General features: G+C 40.0%; 2 protein-coding genes across 2 annotated transcripts; one reads left to right on the forward strand and one right to left on the reverse strand.

Annotated features, from left to right (window-relative positions):
* Window positions 1-290: 290 nt before the first annotated feature.
* On the reverse strand, window positions 291-5,494 carry LOC115989248. The gene is made up of 7 exons (XM_031112914.1): window positions 5,297-5,494; window positions 5,004-5,131; window positions 2,041-2,121; window positions 1,796-1,924; window positions 1,063-1,143; window positions 688-741; window positions 291-552 (listed from the first exon to the last, which is right to left on the reverse strand). Exons 1-7 carry the CDS (start codon window positions 5,355-5,357, stop codon window positions 325-327), a joined length of 762 nt encoding a protein of 253 aa, XP_030968774.1. The 5' UTR covers window positions 5,358-5,494; the 3' UTR covers window positions 291-324.
* Window positions 5,495-9,036: 3,542 nt separating this feature from the next.
* On the forward strand, window positions 9,037-9,603 carry LOC115990470. Its single transcript, XM_031114300.1, has one exon. The coding sequence runs from the start codon at window positions 9,037-9,039 to the stop codon at window positions 9,601-9,603; it is 567 nt and encodes a 188-aa protein (XP_030970160.1).
* The last annotated feature ends 4,052 nt before the right edge of the window (window positions 9,604-13,655 follow it).

Here is a 13,655-nt window from a genome sequence, read left to right on the forward strand (position 1 = left end):
ATTGATAGATGTCAAGGGTGTTGTGTACATATATGATTTTTTTTTTTTTTTTTTTAATTAATGCACCCATTCATCCAAAAAAAAGTTCTAAAGCCGTATGACAAGGCTAATGTAACATCAATTACCTCAGCTTCGTTCTTTGATTGACTAGAAATAATTATTTTCTCAGTTTTTTCAAAAAATTCTACAATATTACTTCTTTCTTCTTTCAATTTTCTTTCTATGTCGTCTTCCAATATGATTTTATATTTTCTTTGCAAGGGATTCAAAGAATTCAAATGAGCCTTCTGTGAGTTACATCTCTGAATGCAATTACTTATCAATTCAATAATATTCATCGTCACCATTATCATAGTTATAGTCATCAAAATCCTCTTCATTTTCATAGTGCAATCCATTGCTATATATTCTTGTGGCATCTTCCTGTTCCATGTCTTCATACCCTTGTCCCAGCTCTTCATAGTTGTCTGTGGTGTCCCTATCATGCTCTTTCTCACCATCGCTTCCATCACCATTTGATGCTTTGGCTTTTTTATTTGAATCAGAAGGTGGCTGCCAGGATTAAGTATAAAAAATATATATAATAAGTTGAAATAATTTATTTTATTGGTAATTACACGCACGCACACACTTTCAGAAGCTTAACATTTAAGTTTTCAGAATAAAAATAAGAGGAAATAAACATACATCGTTGGCAAAGAGTGTCTCCAACACATCATAGTTGATTTTCGAACTGAGTCTCTGTGAACAAGAACGCAATCAACACCAGAAGGAAATTAACATCTTAGGCGCAACGGTGAGAGAAGCAAAAAAGCAATGAAATTAATAGACTTTACACTGGTAAAACATGACAACAAGTGGAAGAAAAAAATATATTATATGGTCCTCAATGAAGCTAATAAGAAAACAATATTGGCATAGATTAAACAGAATAAATGAATCATATTAATACAGTTGAGCTGATATACCGTGTTATTAAAACACACACACGCAGTGACACGCTTATTTACCATATTTAGTCAATACTCATTTGCTGCAAGTACTGATCTTTTCATGACTTACCTTCTTGATTGGCATTTGATGAGCTGCTTCTGCAGCTGTTTGAGCAGGCTTGGCATTCAAATCTTGTTTTCGTTTTCGCTCCTAATTTAATATGAAACCAAAGATATTATTTTTAGAGAATAGAGATTTCTATTGAGAATAACAAGACAAGCAAAATAATAATTTCAAAACAACCACAACTGAATGAAGAAACATTTTCTCTTACAACTCTGCAAGCAGATGGGGGGAAGGGGGACAAGAACAAAAACAAAAACTAACAATAGTCAAAGCAAGTGCATAAGAATTTTATTTTTGGGCTGAAAAAAAAAAATTATATATATAAACAGAGTTTAGGACTATTAGCAGATCTCGTTTTCTGGGACCCAGATCAAATGATCAACACTAGGTAGAGGCCTATCTAAACTTCGACAAAAATATAAGCTACAAATTAAAGCCAAAACATATCACAAACATGATTTGATCCCAATTATTTTACTTGGAAGATGAAACTATTACCACAAATTCAATCACATGAGATATCAAATTTATAGGTAAATAACTAACGAAATCCTTCAGACATATCTTTTACTTGACTCCCAATGCCATTATAAACACTATGTAATTAGCCAACTTCACTGGCATTTTTTCAACAAAAAAGCTCCAGTCCTCTTTGCGTCTAAAAGTCTAGGTTTTCACTAAAATAAGTTAACCGAAATGAAAAACAAAGTTGAATAAATGGCATGTAAATAAACACCTTTCTCGACTTGGCCACAGCTGTTGTAGCTGCTGCAGCTAATTCATGCGCAGCTTGTAATTCATCAGAACAATTCTCCAAGTCTATCTGACTAGCGTCCATCTTAGCAGCAGCTACTGCTTCTTGTTCCTGGAAACCATACAGATACAGTACATTATATAAACCTTTAAGGGAAGAATATTGTCAGATTATGTATATTTTATGTTCACTAAAACATCAATTCAATGTTACAATGAAATGTTAACCTCAAGATACTCTTTGTTCATTTCTTCCCATATAATTGTCTTATAACGCGTCTCCTTGTCATTATTCAGGTAGCCATCAATCTAGTAAAACACAAATCAAGCAACAAACTCACTGTTAAAATTAAATGAAATATTATCATGCATAATTGTATAGAGCTTCATAAGAATGCAACCTGTAACCAACCCAATGAATTCAGTTGTTGAGAATTTCAAATTTTTGAGATTTACTAATTCTTGGGAGTTCAAACTCAACAACACAAATTCCCAATAACTGATATGCTATTGCTTGAATGTGTTTAGAATTTGTTCCCACCTCCCCCTCCCCCCTCAAGAAAGTATACAATGTTTCAGTAATACCAACTCAGCAATTATTTTGGTATTTTCTATCCAATAAATGAGTGACATCTGTTTCAAAAAACTACATCAGACTACTCCAATAAATTAATCACAATTTTCTATACTATTAGGAAGATAAATTAATCATTTATTGGAGTAGTCTGATGTGTTTTTTGAAACATATGTCACTCATTTATTGGGTAGGAAATACCAAAACAGATGCTGAATTAGTATTACCAAAACATGGTATACTTTCCCTCCCTCCCCCATTCTTCTTTCAAAAGGAATTCATTGTAAATAACAAACAAATAAAAATTACAAACCAGCCTCATACACTTAAAAAACCCTCAACCATTTTTTGGAAAAGTCAGTTTGAAGAACCCCATAAAATTTGAATTTAAAGCTCCATATACCTAAAAATAGGCCACTCTATTATTATTTCTACAACCCCATTAAACAAAAAACTGAAATCGAGATGAGCTTCCATAAATCCTCAAGAGTCCACCGGCAGAAGCACAATATCCCACCCAACTTTCTTGAACAAATTGACATCCTTTTTATTCACTTTCGTTTTTTCTTTTTCTTTTTTCTATAGATAAGTATGCCTTCTATCACTAATTTAGCATCACCTTTCATTAAAGCCTGCTTGCAGCCCATATCAAGCACCAACTCCAGAGCCCATCTCACTGCCAATGCCTTGGCAGCTGCTGAATACAATCTAGTGTTCTCCACCCAAGCTTTTGAACCTTCCCCTGTGCTATTCCTTGCTACAACTACTACACAAGCAATATCTTCATCCCAAGCGGCATCCACATTAAACTTTAGCCACTGTTCAGGAGGGCATTGCATTCCCAACATGGTATCACTTGATTAAGAATCACCATCTCTGGTTCTTGGTACTTCCTGGCACTCATAATAAAAGTATGATGTATACTCCAAGCAAAACCACTGGCTAAACCTTACCTCCTCCAAATAAAACTGAACTTCTCAGCTTCCACAGAACATCAATGGTAACAGCAGCTAACAAGGAAAAATGATCTGCAGTAATTTGGTCCTGCTGCAAATTATCAGGAGCATAATTATTGAACTGCACCAACTTTGATCTCAAGCAGATCTGGACTTCAAAGCCCAATCTGAACCAAACCAGATAGCCTTGCTTCTTAAGACCTCAAAAACAAATGAGTTTCTGTTTCCATTCCACACAAACCTCACACCTCTCCTTCACCAACCAAGTTTCTAGCCAATCTGCTTGCTAATGGTAGAAAACCAGTTGCAACCATCCACAAAAACATCCTCAACCTTTTATGCAGCTTTCCACTCTTTTTCTCTACCCTCTTGATCTACCCTTTAGGGTGACTTTAAAGAGAAAATACACAACTTTTCCCCCAACCACACAACTTTATCAAAACTTGCACCATACCTGGGAATAGAAATTTTCTTATACCATATTTTAGACAACACTATGTGTTAAAAATATATAAATTGATTGTTTAAATAATCTTCTGAATAATTGTTTTGTAGCTACAAAATTAATATTTTGACCATTATGGATAATTTTCAAATGACAAAAAACCCTACAACAATGATAAACATATTTTTGGCTGAAATATCAACCCCCCCCCCCCCCCCTTTTTTTTTTTTTTTTTTTTTTTTTTTTTTTTTTCTGGAAATCACTCAATGCACTTGTTTGTTCAATGAAAACTCAAATTGACGTGTACTATATATAATTAGTTATTTTCATGAAGATTTAGATAAACTAGAATTTTTTTTTTTTTTTTTTTATAAGTAATAAACTTCATTGAAAAATATAGAAATCATACCAAAGGGGCCAAAGCACACAGGCAATGTGCTAAGGAAAAAAACAGCAAAAACATTATAAAAAAAATTAAATTAAATTATAAAAAAAATTAAATAAAATAAAATAAAATAAAACTATGGTGCATGGAATGTACAACATTTATCTATAAAAAAAAAGAATGTACAACTATCAACCAAAGAGTTAAGCCTAAAAACACCTAACACAATTATCCTCTCAAGCAAAGTCAGTAGGAAAGATAGTTTCAACTCATGCATCGATCTCTCCCCTCCTTCAAAAGTACACCTCTTCCTCTGAATACCCCACATGAGGCAATGAAGGATCACCACAGATTATGTCTATTAAACTTGCTCGACCAGCTAGATAGAAGCTCCACAACACCACTTGACATAACCCATTGAACCCCAAATACCGAAAAGACCATATTCCACAACTCTCCAGCTACAGGGCAGTGAATAAGTAAATAGTCAATAGTCTCCCCATCCTTCTTACACATGAAACACCAATCAATCACAACAACTATTCAACACCTCCTCAAATTATCAATAGTTAAAATTCTCCCCAAAACTGCTGTCCAAAGAAAGAAGCTGACTTTTTGTTGGCATTTCATATCAAAGTGATGGGAGTTAGAATTCCCATGTTTCATGAGAACTAAAATGCTAATTGTAATTGTTGGCAATTATGTCAAATATTTGTGTGACATTCAGCTCTCCTTTGATAAGCTTTTGTTGTAGTATGTGCACCTCCCATGAGACCAAAATATTCTATAATAAGGCAAAAAAAAAAAAAGTTTATGCAATAAGCTTCATACCTCAACATCAACAATATCAGAAAGGCCATCTGAATCTGATTCATCATCGGTGATGGAACTCGTATCCTTAAATTTCTGAAATTTATCAGAAACACCATCTACTTCAAACCGATCTCCAGTGGCAGCCGCTGAAAATTAAGCATTATTCAAAATTCAATAGGATTGCATGCAGAGATGTATTGTATAAAAATACGTACAGGACTAAAAATTAAAAAAATTAAAAAAATTAATAAAAAAAAAATTAAAAAAAAAAAACCTTTTCCTGTAACAATATTTTTTCAAAGAACACTTACAGTTACAATTACTTCCATTCTCCCTTTGGTTCAATTGTTCATTCTCAGTTGCACATCCCATTAATTAAGGTCTAAGCACAAATTCTTGTGGTGTAAGTTTGTACTACTTGTGTCACACTGCCTTGATAATTAAGGATCTTATGATAACATGCCAATGTATAATGTATTAACCGATGAAGTTTCGCCAAACCTTGTCTTTCAAAGAAGAAAAGGTTTTATTATAATTAGCCTGCGCCGTATATAGGTTATGATATTAACATGTCACCGTCCGTAATCCATATTGACCCATTCGTGACCTAATTATGTTTATTTTTTAGGTCAATGGGGCCAAACAACGTTAACCCAGATTTAGCCCTCACCATGCATACTAAATTATTAAAAACAGGCCATGTAGTTCCTGGGTGTGCATGGGCTAGGCTGGAATTTGGTTTGGTTTGGTTGCAAGAATTTTTCAGTCTAACCCACTATAGGTGGGTTGAAAAAATCTCAACCCAACACAAGTAATCAAAGGGGTCCAACTCAATCCAACCTACGAGGGTTGGGTTGAACCGTTGGACCCACAGGTTAGACAATTTTTTTTTTTTTAAACTAGGTATTAGAACAGCAGTGTTACAATGTTTTGGACAAAATGGGCTTCTGCCCTTTTCGGGCAAATTAATTAGCATTTTACCATTCTTCCCAAACTAAATAGGGAAATGCTCATCTTTTGGAAATCGAGTTTCTCAAAATCGAGTTAAAAAAAAAAAAAAATTTCTGGAGACCTATAGTGACGTTTTATAACTTGATATCCATGAAATCAAGTTATAGACAATTTTATTGCCTATAACTCGATTTTATGGATATCAAGTTACAAAACGCCACTATAGGTCCTTGAAAACATCACTATAGGGCTTAAATTGATTTTGAAAAACTCAATTTTCAAAAAATTGGCATTTCTCTATTTAGTTTGGAAAGAATGATAAAAGGCTAATTAATTTGCCCGAAAAGGGCAGAAGCCCATTTTGTCCCAATGTTTGCTGCCCCTACAATCTTTCTATAGATTCTACGCATATCACCATACACAAATTATTAAACCAAATAGTTTTGTTATCCCACTTCAGTTATTGACAAACAAAATAGGATAGCAAAAATATTAAAACTATTTGCAACTCCTTGTCGTCTGAAAATTCTAAGCAGTAGCACCACCTATCCATTTATGTTAATGAGGTGGCCGTTAAATCCCATTTAAGCTTGTCATGTGCTAGTTAGTGCCATAAAAACATGATATGTTATTTCAATTATGTCACGCAATTATATAGCCTAAATTTTTTTTTTTTTTAACTTTAAAATTAAAGAATAAAAAATTAATTCAAATCCCTTGTCTAGGCATCCAAATAAAACCCAAACACAAACCCAACAATCCTAGTTTCTTGAATCCAAATAGAAATTCAAAGGAAAACCCTAACAATCTTGGTGCTTCTTAGCATCTAAACACACATCCTAACCAATGGAGGAGTGAAAAAAAAATTAAGAGGGGGGCAAAATCTAACTAGATCAATCATTTTAAACCAAAAAATAAAACACACACATAAAACATATCTTTAACATTATTATTATATTATTATTTTCTTGTTTATATATCTACTAAAAAAAAAGTCGGTTTTATATAATTCAAGGAAAATATTTTTTTTATTAAGTCATGTGTATTATCCTTTAAATTATAATAATCATAATTAATATTTTGAAACAATTTCTCTTAAGATTTAAAAAAAAAAAATTTAAATACTACTATTAGAATATAATAATATAATAAGATATAAAATGTAGAAAAAACAATTAATTTCAGATAAATTAAAATGATGAATATCACTTTTATAAGCTCTAACACAGTGATAATATAATAATAATAAAATCAAAAAAAAAAATTCTTTTATTTACTTATGACAAATAGAACATGCCCCAATCTTTTAACCATAATTATTATAGTAGAGTTCTTCTTTTTTTTTTTTTTTAAAGAAAAAAAGTTTTTACTTAAAAGATTTATTTATATATTCTTAAAAACATAATTTAAATGCTCTTAAAGTTAGTGAGTTCAACATGGAGAAAAAAAAAGAATTTTATAAATAACTAAATGTAGGGGCAAAGGCCCAGGATCATACAATGGGCCTTGGGTCCCATATGAAAGTTCGACCACGTCTGAGGGGAAGGTGTGGGTGCCAAAAGGGCTCCCGGCCCAATTCTTATGGGCCCAAAAATATTTAAAAGGCGGTCCGAGGAGAAATGTCTCCTCGGACGTACCAAATATGGCTCAAACATGCACTCCGCCTGCTAGAAGGATCCACTCCTATGAGCATTAGTAACAAGGATGAGTCCCACAAGCCCGTAAGAGGGAAGAAAATGTAGGATGCCAAGGGAGAGGCTACAACTGCCACATTAAATGCATGGCAGCTACTTTTCTGGCCGCATTAATGTGAAGAGGACTTGCGAACAGTGTTGCCTTGGCTACCACAACTCACAGAAAAATTGGGGAGATGTCCGATGGGACGGGTACTCAAGTGAAGGTCCAGATGATCAACAAATGTAAGGTCCTGATGACTTCAAGAGGGCTATATAAGAGAGGGGAGTCCCCATGAAGAGGAGGACGAAAAAAGGAAGGAACTTAGAACAGAAGAACAAGGTAAGGACCATAGCCCTTGGGCAGGGACTGATATACGTCCTTCATGTCTTCTTGGATTGAATATCTAATGGACATGAAGGGGATTTTCTTACTCTCGATTGTCGCATGGCCCAATGTTAACTAGTATACACTTCGTTAAGGCCTAGTTCTGTAACCCACTCTCTATAAATTCATTGTTTAGGGCTCCTTGGGTCAGAACCCCATACCTGTTGGGCCTGGGCCCTGAATTGCAACCCTAAAATTAGCGCCGTCTGTGGGGAGAACTTGTGCCTTAGCAAGTGAGACCGTTAGAGATGGAAGGATCAGGTCTGCGCCAAACGGGACATGCAGACTCCCAACGGCAAGACAACTTCTTGAACCTCGAACGGGAGAGAGATCAAGACAAGCGACGAGAGGGTAGTGTAAATACCTCCCACACGAGTAGAAGTTGCTCGAAAGGGAAAGGTCACGCATCCCAAAAGCGGGACGATCATAGGGCTCTACAGCAAGAAATCGACGACTTGAAGAAGAGGTTACGCTGAGCGCAACGAAGACGTCCTTCCCCCAGTCCGGACACCAGCAATGAGGAGGACAATGAGTACAGGCGGAGATCGAGAACCCCGCCAAGTGAAACCTTCTCCTATGAGGAAGACCAACCTCATAAACGTGGCCACAAAAGCCCATCTTACATGGGCCTAGCAAAAGACACCATGAGTAAGGCCCTGACCGCATCTCCCAATCACCCTTCATGCGCAGGATAGAGGGGGCTGAGCTTCCTCGACAGTTCCACCAACCCACTTTTGCCATATATAATGGTTGGACGAACCCAGTAGAGCACATAAGCCAGTTTAACCAGAGGATGGCCATCCATTCCAGGGACGAGGCGTTAATGTGCAAAGTGTTTCCGTCCAGTTTAGGACCCATGGCGATGAGATGGTTTGACGGCCTTAAGCCAAACTCCATAAACTCTTTTAAGCAGCTAACATAGGCTTTCGGTTCTTGCTTCATAACTAGCAGCAGGGTTCCTCGGCCCCTAGACTCCCTCCTGTCCTTGTCCATGTGAGAAGGAGAGACCCTGAAGGCCTACTCAGACAGATATTGAGAAATGTATAACGAGATAGAGGAAAATTACGATGACGTCGCCATTAGCACATTCAAGAGGGGCCTGCCAACAGAGCATGGTTTAAGAAAGTTTCTAACTGGGAAACTGGTTACCAGCGTGCACCAACTCATGGACAGAATCGACAAGTACAAGAGAGTCGATGAGGACCAACAGACGGGAAAAGGCAAAGCGAAGGTTGTCCCTCAGGAGAGGGGGGACTTCAGGTCAGACCGCTTTAACAATAGTAACCGGCCGAGAAGGGATTACTCGGAGCAATCTGGATCCACAGGGGCACAAGCAATCCATGCTGTGTTCCGAGAACCATTATATAAGATCCTAGAGAAAGTGAAGAACGAATTGTTCTTTCATTGGCCAAGTAGGATGGTAGGCGATCCCGCGAAACGTAACCAGAATCTGTATTGCGAATATCACCAAGAGCTAGGCCACACCACCGATAACTGCAGGAATCTGAAAAACCACTTGAACCAGCTGGTCCGAGAGGGAAAGCTGAGACACCTCTTGCATCATCCTGTTGGATGGCAGGAGCAGTCGAACGTCGAAACAAGGTAAAGCACATTAAGGCCACCCATTAGCATGATAAATGTCATTCTTGCCGTACTAGGAAGAACCGGCTCCCATCCTTTCAGAGTGATGTCGATGGCCCAACTCCCCGTTGAAGTTGACGACCGGGAGTCTAAGAGGGCTAAAGGGATAGCCATGCCCCTAATCGGATTCTCGGATGAGGATAAACTAGGAACCCTCCAGCCCCATGATGATGCTCTAGTCGTCACACTCAGGATTGGGGGATATGACGTGAAAAGGGTGCTAGTCGATCAGGGCAGTGCCGTTGAAGTAATGTATCCCGACTTGTACAAGGGGTTGAAGCTGAAACCAAAGGACTTGACAGCATACAACTCCCCTTTAGTGAGTTTTGAAGGGAAAATCGTCACTCCGAAAGGCCTAATTAGGCTGCCTGTACAGACAGGCTCGGACATAGTGGAGGTGGACTTCATAGTGGTAGACGCTTACTCCCCTTACACCGCCATTGTAGCTAGACCGTGGCTTCACACCCTAGGGGCTGTGTCATCAACCTTCGAAGGGTCGGGTGAAAGAAGTAATAGGGGACCAAGCCATGGCCCAACAATGCATGGTGTCTGCCATCTCGCGACGACCGAGTACTAAGCCCTCCACCTCAGCCGAGAATGGCTTATAGCAATTAACAACCCCGGCCCTGGCCTCGGGTAGTGGGGGACCCGCCGAGAGGGCGAGTTGTGAGGATTTGGAAAAAGTTCTTGTGGGCTCCAACCTAGAAAGATTTTTTCAGGTCGACTCAGAATTGCCGCCCCAAGAGAAGGAAACGCTGATTGATTTTCTCAGACAAAATGTGGACGTGTTTGCATGGGACGCCTGTGAGGATCTGGGGTTGATCCAAATTTCATTTGCCACCACCTTAATGTTAGCCCAGCCGTGACACCTAAGAAGCAACCTCCTCAGCGATCGTCGAAAGAGCATGCAGATGCAGTGAGAGAGGAGGTGATGAAATTGAAGAAAGCGGGGGCTATCAAATAGGTATTTTACCCCGAGTGGCTGGCCAGCACAGTCGTGGTGAAGAAAAAGAGTGGAAAATGGCGGGTCTGCATGGACTTCACAGACCTGAACAAGGCCTGCCCGAAGGATCCTTTCCCTATGCCTCAAATAGACCGATTGGTGGATTCGACCGTGGGACACCCTCGAATGAGCATTTTGGACGCCTTCCAAGGCTACCATCAAATACCCCTAGCTGCCGACGACCAAGAAAAAATGGCTTTTGTCACCCCCGTTGGAAATTACCACTACAAAGTAATGCCCTTTGGCTTGAAGAATGCCGAGTCGACCTACCAGAGGATGATGACCAGGATGTTTGAACTATAGATGGGTAAGAGCATTGAAATCTATATAGATGACATGGTGGTGAAGAGCAAGTTAGTGTCTAACCACGTCAAAAACCTCGGTGATGTCTTTCAAATTCTAAGAAAGTACAGGCTACGCCTGAATGCGTCCAAGTGTTCATTCTGAGTGGGGTCAGGGAAATTCTTAGGTTACATGGTGACCCATAGAGGTATTGAAGTCATCCCCGACCAAATTAGAGCTATCCATAGCCTGCAGCCTCCTCGGAACCCCAAAGAGGTCCAAAAACTCATCGGCATGATTGCTGCCTTAAACTGTTTTATCTCCCGCTCGGCGGATAGGTGCAGGCCTTTCTTCCTCTTATTAAACAAGTGGAAAGGGTTCGAGTGGACTGAAGAATGCGCCTTAGCCTTCCAGCAGCTTAAGGAATATCTGTCTCGGCCACCAATCATGTCCAGTCCTGAAGCCGACGAGGTTCTATTCGCCTATATTGTTGTGGCCCCTCACGCAGTGAGCCTAGTGCTAATCCGAGAGGACAACGGCACACAACGGACTGTTTACTACGTGAGCAAATCGTTGCATGAGGTAGAGATCCGTTACCTCCCCCTCGAAAAGGCCGTCCTGGCAATCGTACAAGCCACGCGAAAGCTCCCCCACTACTTCCAGGCACATACCGTTGTTGTACTAACCCAACTCCCGCTCAGATCAATACTCCGGAGTGCCGACTACACGGGCAGAATAGTAAAGTAGGGGACGATTCTGGGCGCCTTCGACATTAGATACATGCCTCGCACCGCTGTGAAGGGCCAAGTCCTCGCGGATCTGGTAGCTAAGTTTGTCGAACCCTCATCAGAAGGAGGAGGAGGGCCACTAAACTCAAACAAAAAACTGATCGGCACAGTCTCTCAGCAAGAGTCCACTTGTTGGAAAGCATACGTTGACGGCGTGGCCAACTAAAGGGGCTCAGGGGTAAGGCTCGTCCTGATTTCCCCCGAGGGGATTACCATCGAAAAATCATTAAGGCTGGGCTTCTCTGCCACGAATAACGAGGCAGAGTATGAGACCTTGTTGGAAGGAATGTCTATGATCCAGAAGCTGGGCGAGAAATCCATAAACATGTTCTCGGACTCAAGACTTGTCGTGGGACAAGTAAATGGGGAATTGGAGGCGAGGAATGAAAGAATGCAAGAGTACCTAGTCCAAGTCAAGTGCTTGCAGGCGCGTTTCAACTATTTCAGCCTAATGCACGTATCCAGGAGCAGGAACACCCACGCTGACTCCTTTGCAACGCTTGCCACCTCCTCGACGCAACCCCTCCCTCGGGTCATACTCGTAGAAGATCTATACAGACCATCGATGGTAAGAACCGAGTTGGTGCATGTTCACAGCATCAGGGCAGGGCCTAGCTAGATGGATCCTTTAGTACTGTTTTTAAAGAACGACATCTTACCAGAAGATAAGAACGAGGCCGACAAGATTAGAAGAAAGGTTTCTCAATTTTGGCTGTCCGAGGAGTCTAAACTGTATAAGCGCAAATTTTCAGGACCGTACTTGCTATGTGTGCACCCAGATGCCACTGAGGTTATCCTAGAGGAATTACACGAAGGAATTTGTGGGAGCCATACGGGGGGTAGGTCCTTGTCCCATAGGGCCATAACGCAAGGTTATTGGTGACTGAGCATGCAGAAAGAGGCGCAGGAATATGTGAAGAAGTGCGATCAATGCCAAAGGTTCGGCCCAAATATACATCAACCAAGCGGGACCCTTAATCCGTTATCCAGCCCTTGGCCATTTGTGCAGTGGGGCCTGGACATCCTAGGACCATTTCCTAAAGCAGTGAGGAACAAAAGGTTTCTTCTCGTTGGCACAGATTATTTCACAAAATGGGTCGAAGCTGAGCCACTGGCAAACATTAGAGACGTTGATGCTAAGAAATTTATTTGGAAGAACATCGTCACCAGGTTCAGAGTCCCTCACACCCTAATCTTGGACAACGGTCTCCAGTTTAATAGTAAAGCTTTCAGAAGGTATTGTAGCGAGTTGGGAATTGCGAATAGGTACTCCACACCGGCTTACCCACAAGGGAATGGGAAAGTCGAAGCCGTCAACAAAGTCATAGTAAATGGGTTGAAAAAGAGATTAGATGATGCGAAAGGGAGGTGGGTAGAAGAACTGCCCCATGTTTTGTGGATGTACCGCACCACGCTACGCAGGTCCACAGGGGAGACCTCCTTTTCAATGACCTATGGAGTTGAGGCCGTCATTCCTCTAGAGACAAATTTCCCAACACTGAAGACCAACACATTCTGCCCCAATGCTAACAACGGGCTGCTGGAAAAAAGTTTAGACCTCATCGAGGAAAGAAGGGAGAGAGCAATGATCCAACTCGCCTACTACTAGCATAAGCTTAAGCAAGATTATGATGCCAAGGTGAAGCTAAGACCCCTAGCACCTGGGGATTTGGTATTGAGGAAAGTCCTGGGCACTGCAAGAAATCCCGTGTAGGGAAAGTTCAGACCAAATTGGGAAGACCCATATCGTATCACCTCAGTGGCCGACATAGGGGCCTACTTTTTAGAAGATTTGGATGAACATGTAGTACCACGTTCTTGGAATGTAAATAACCTCAAAAGGTACTATTATTAATGAAAGTTTGTAATTCTTGGCACCATACCACTGTGCATTTTTATCTAAGTGTTAAACAGAACTCAAGTCCTGCATGGCTCCTCGGACCA

This window comes from Quercus lobata, chromosome 5 (assembly GCF_001633185.2).
Source record: "Quercus lobata isolate SW786 chromosome 5, ValleyOak3.0 Primary Assembly, whole genome shotgun sequence".
Taxonomy (NCBI): Eukaryota; Viridiplantae; Streptophyta; class Magnoliopsida; order Fagales; family Fagaceae; genus Quercus; species Quercus lobata.

Bases quoted from the DNA above. Each gene is read 5' to 3' on its own strand.
- LOC115989248 (XM_031112914.1), bottom strand. From the start codon at position 5,357: ATGGGATGTGCAACTGAGAATGAACAATTGAACCAAAGGGAGAATGGA. The intron at 1,925-2,040 runs GTTAACATTTCA...TATGGTTTCCAG, and splicing joins TGAACAAAGAGTATCTTGAG to GAACAAGAAGCAGTAGCTGC. The intron at 742-1,062 runs GTAAGTCATGAA...TCTTGTTCACAG, and splicing joins ATCAAATGCCAATCAAGAAG to AGACTCAGTTCGAAAATCAA.
- LOC115990470 (XM_031114300.1), top strand. From the start codon at position 9,037: ATGTATAACGAGATAGAGGAAAATTACGATGACGTCGCCATTAGCACA.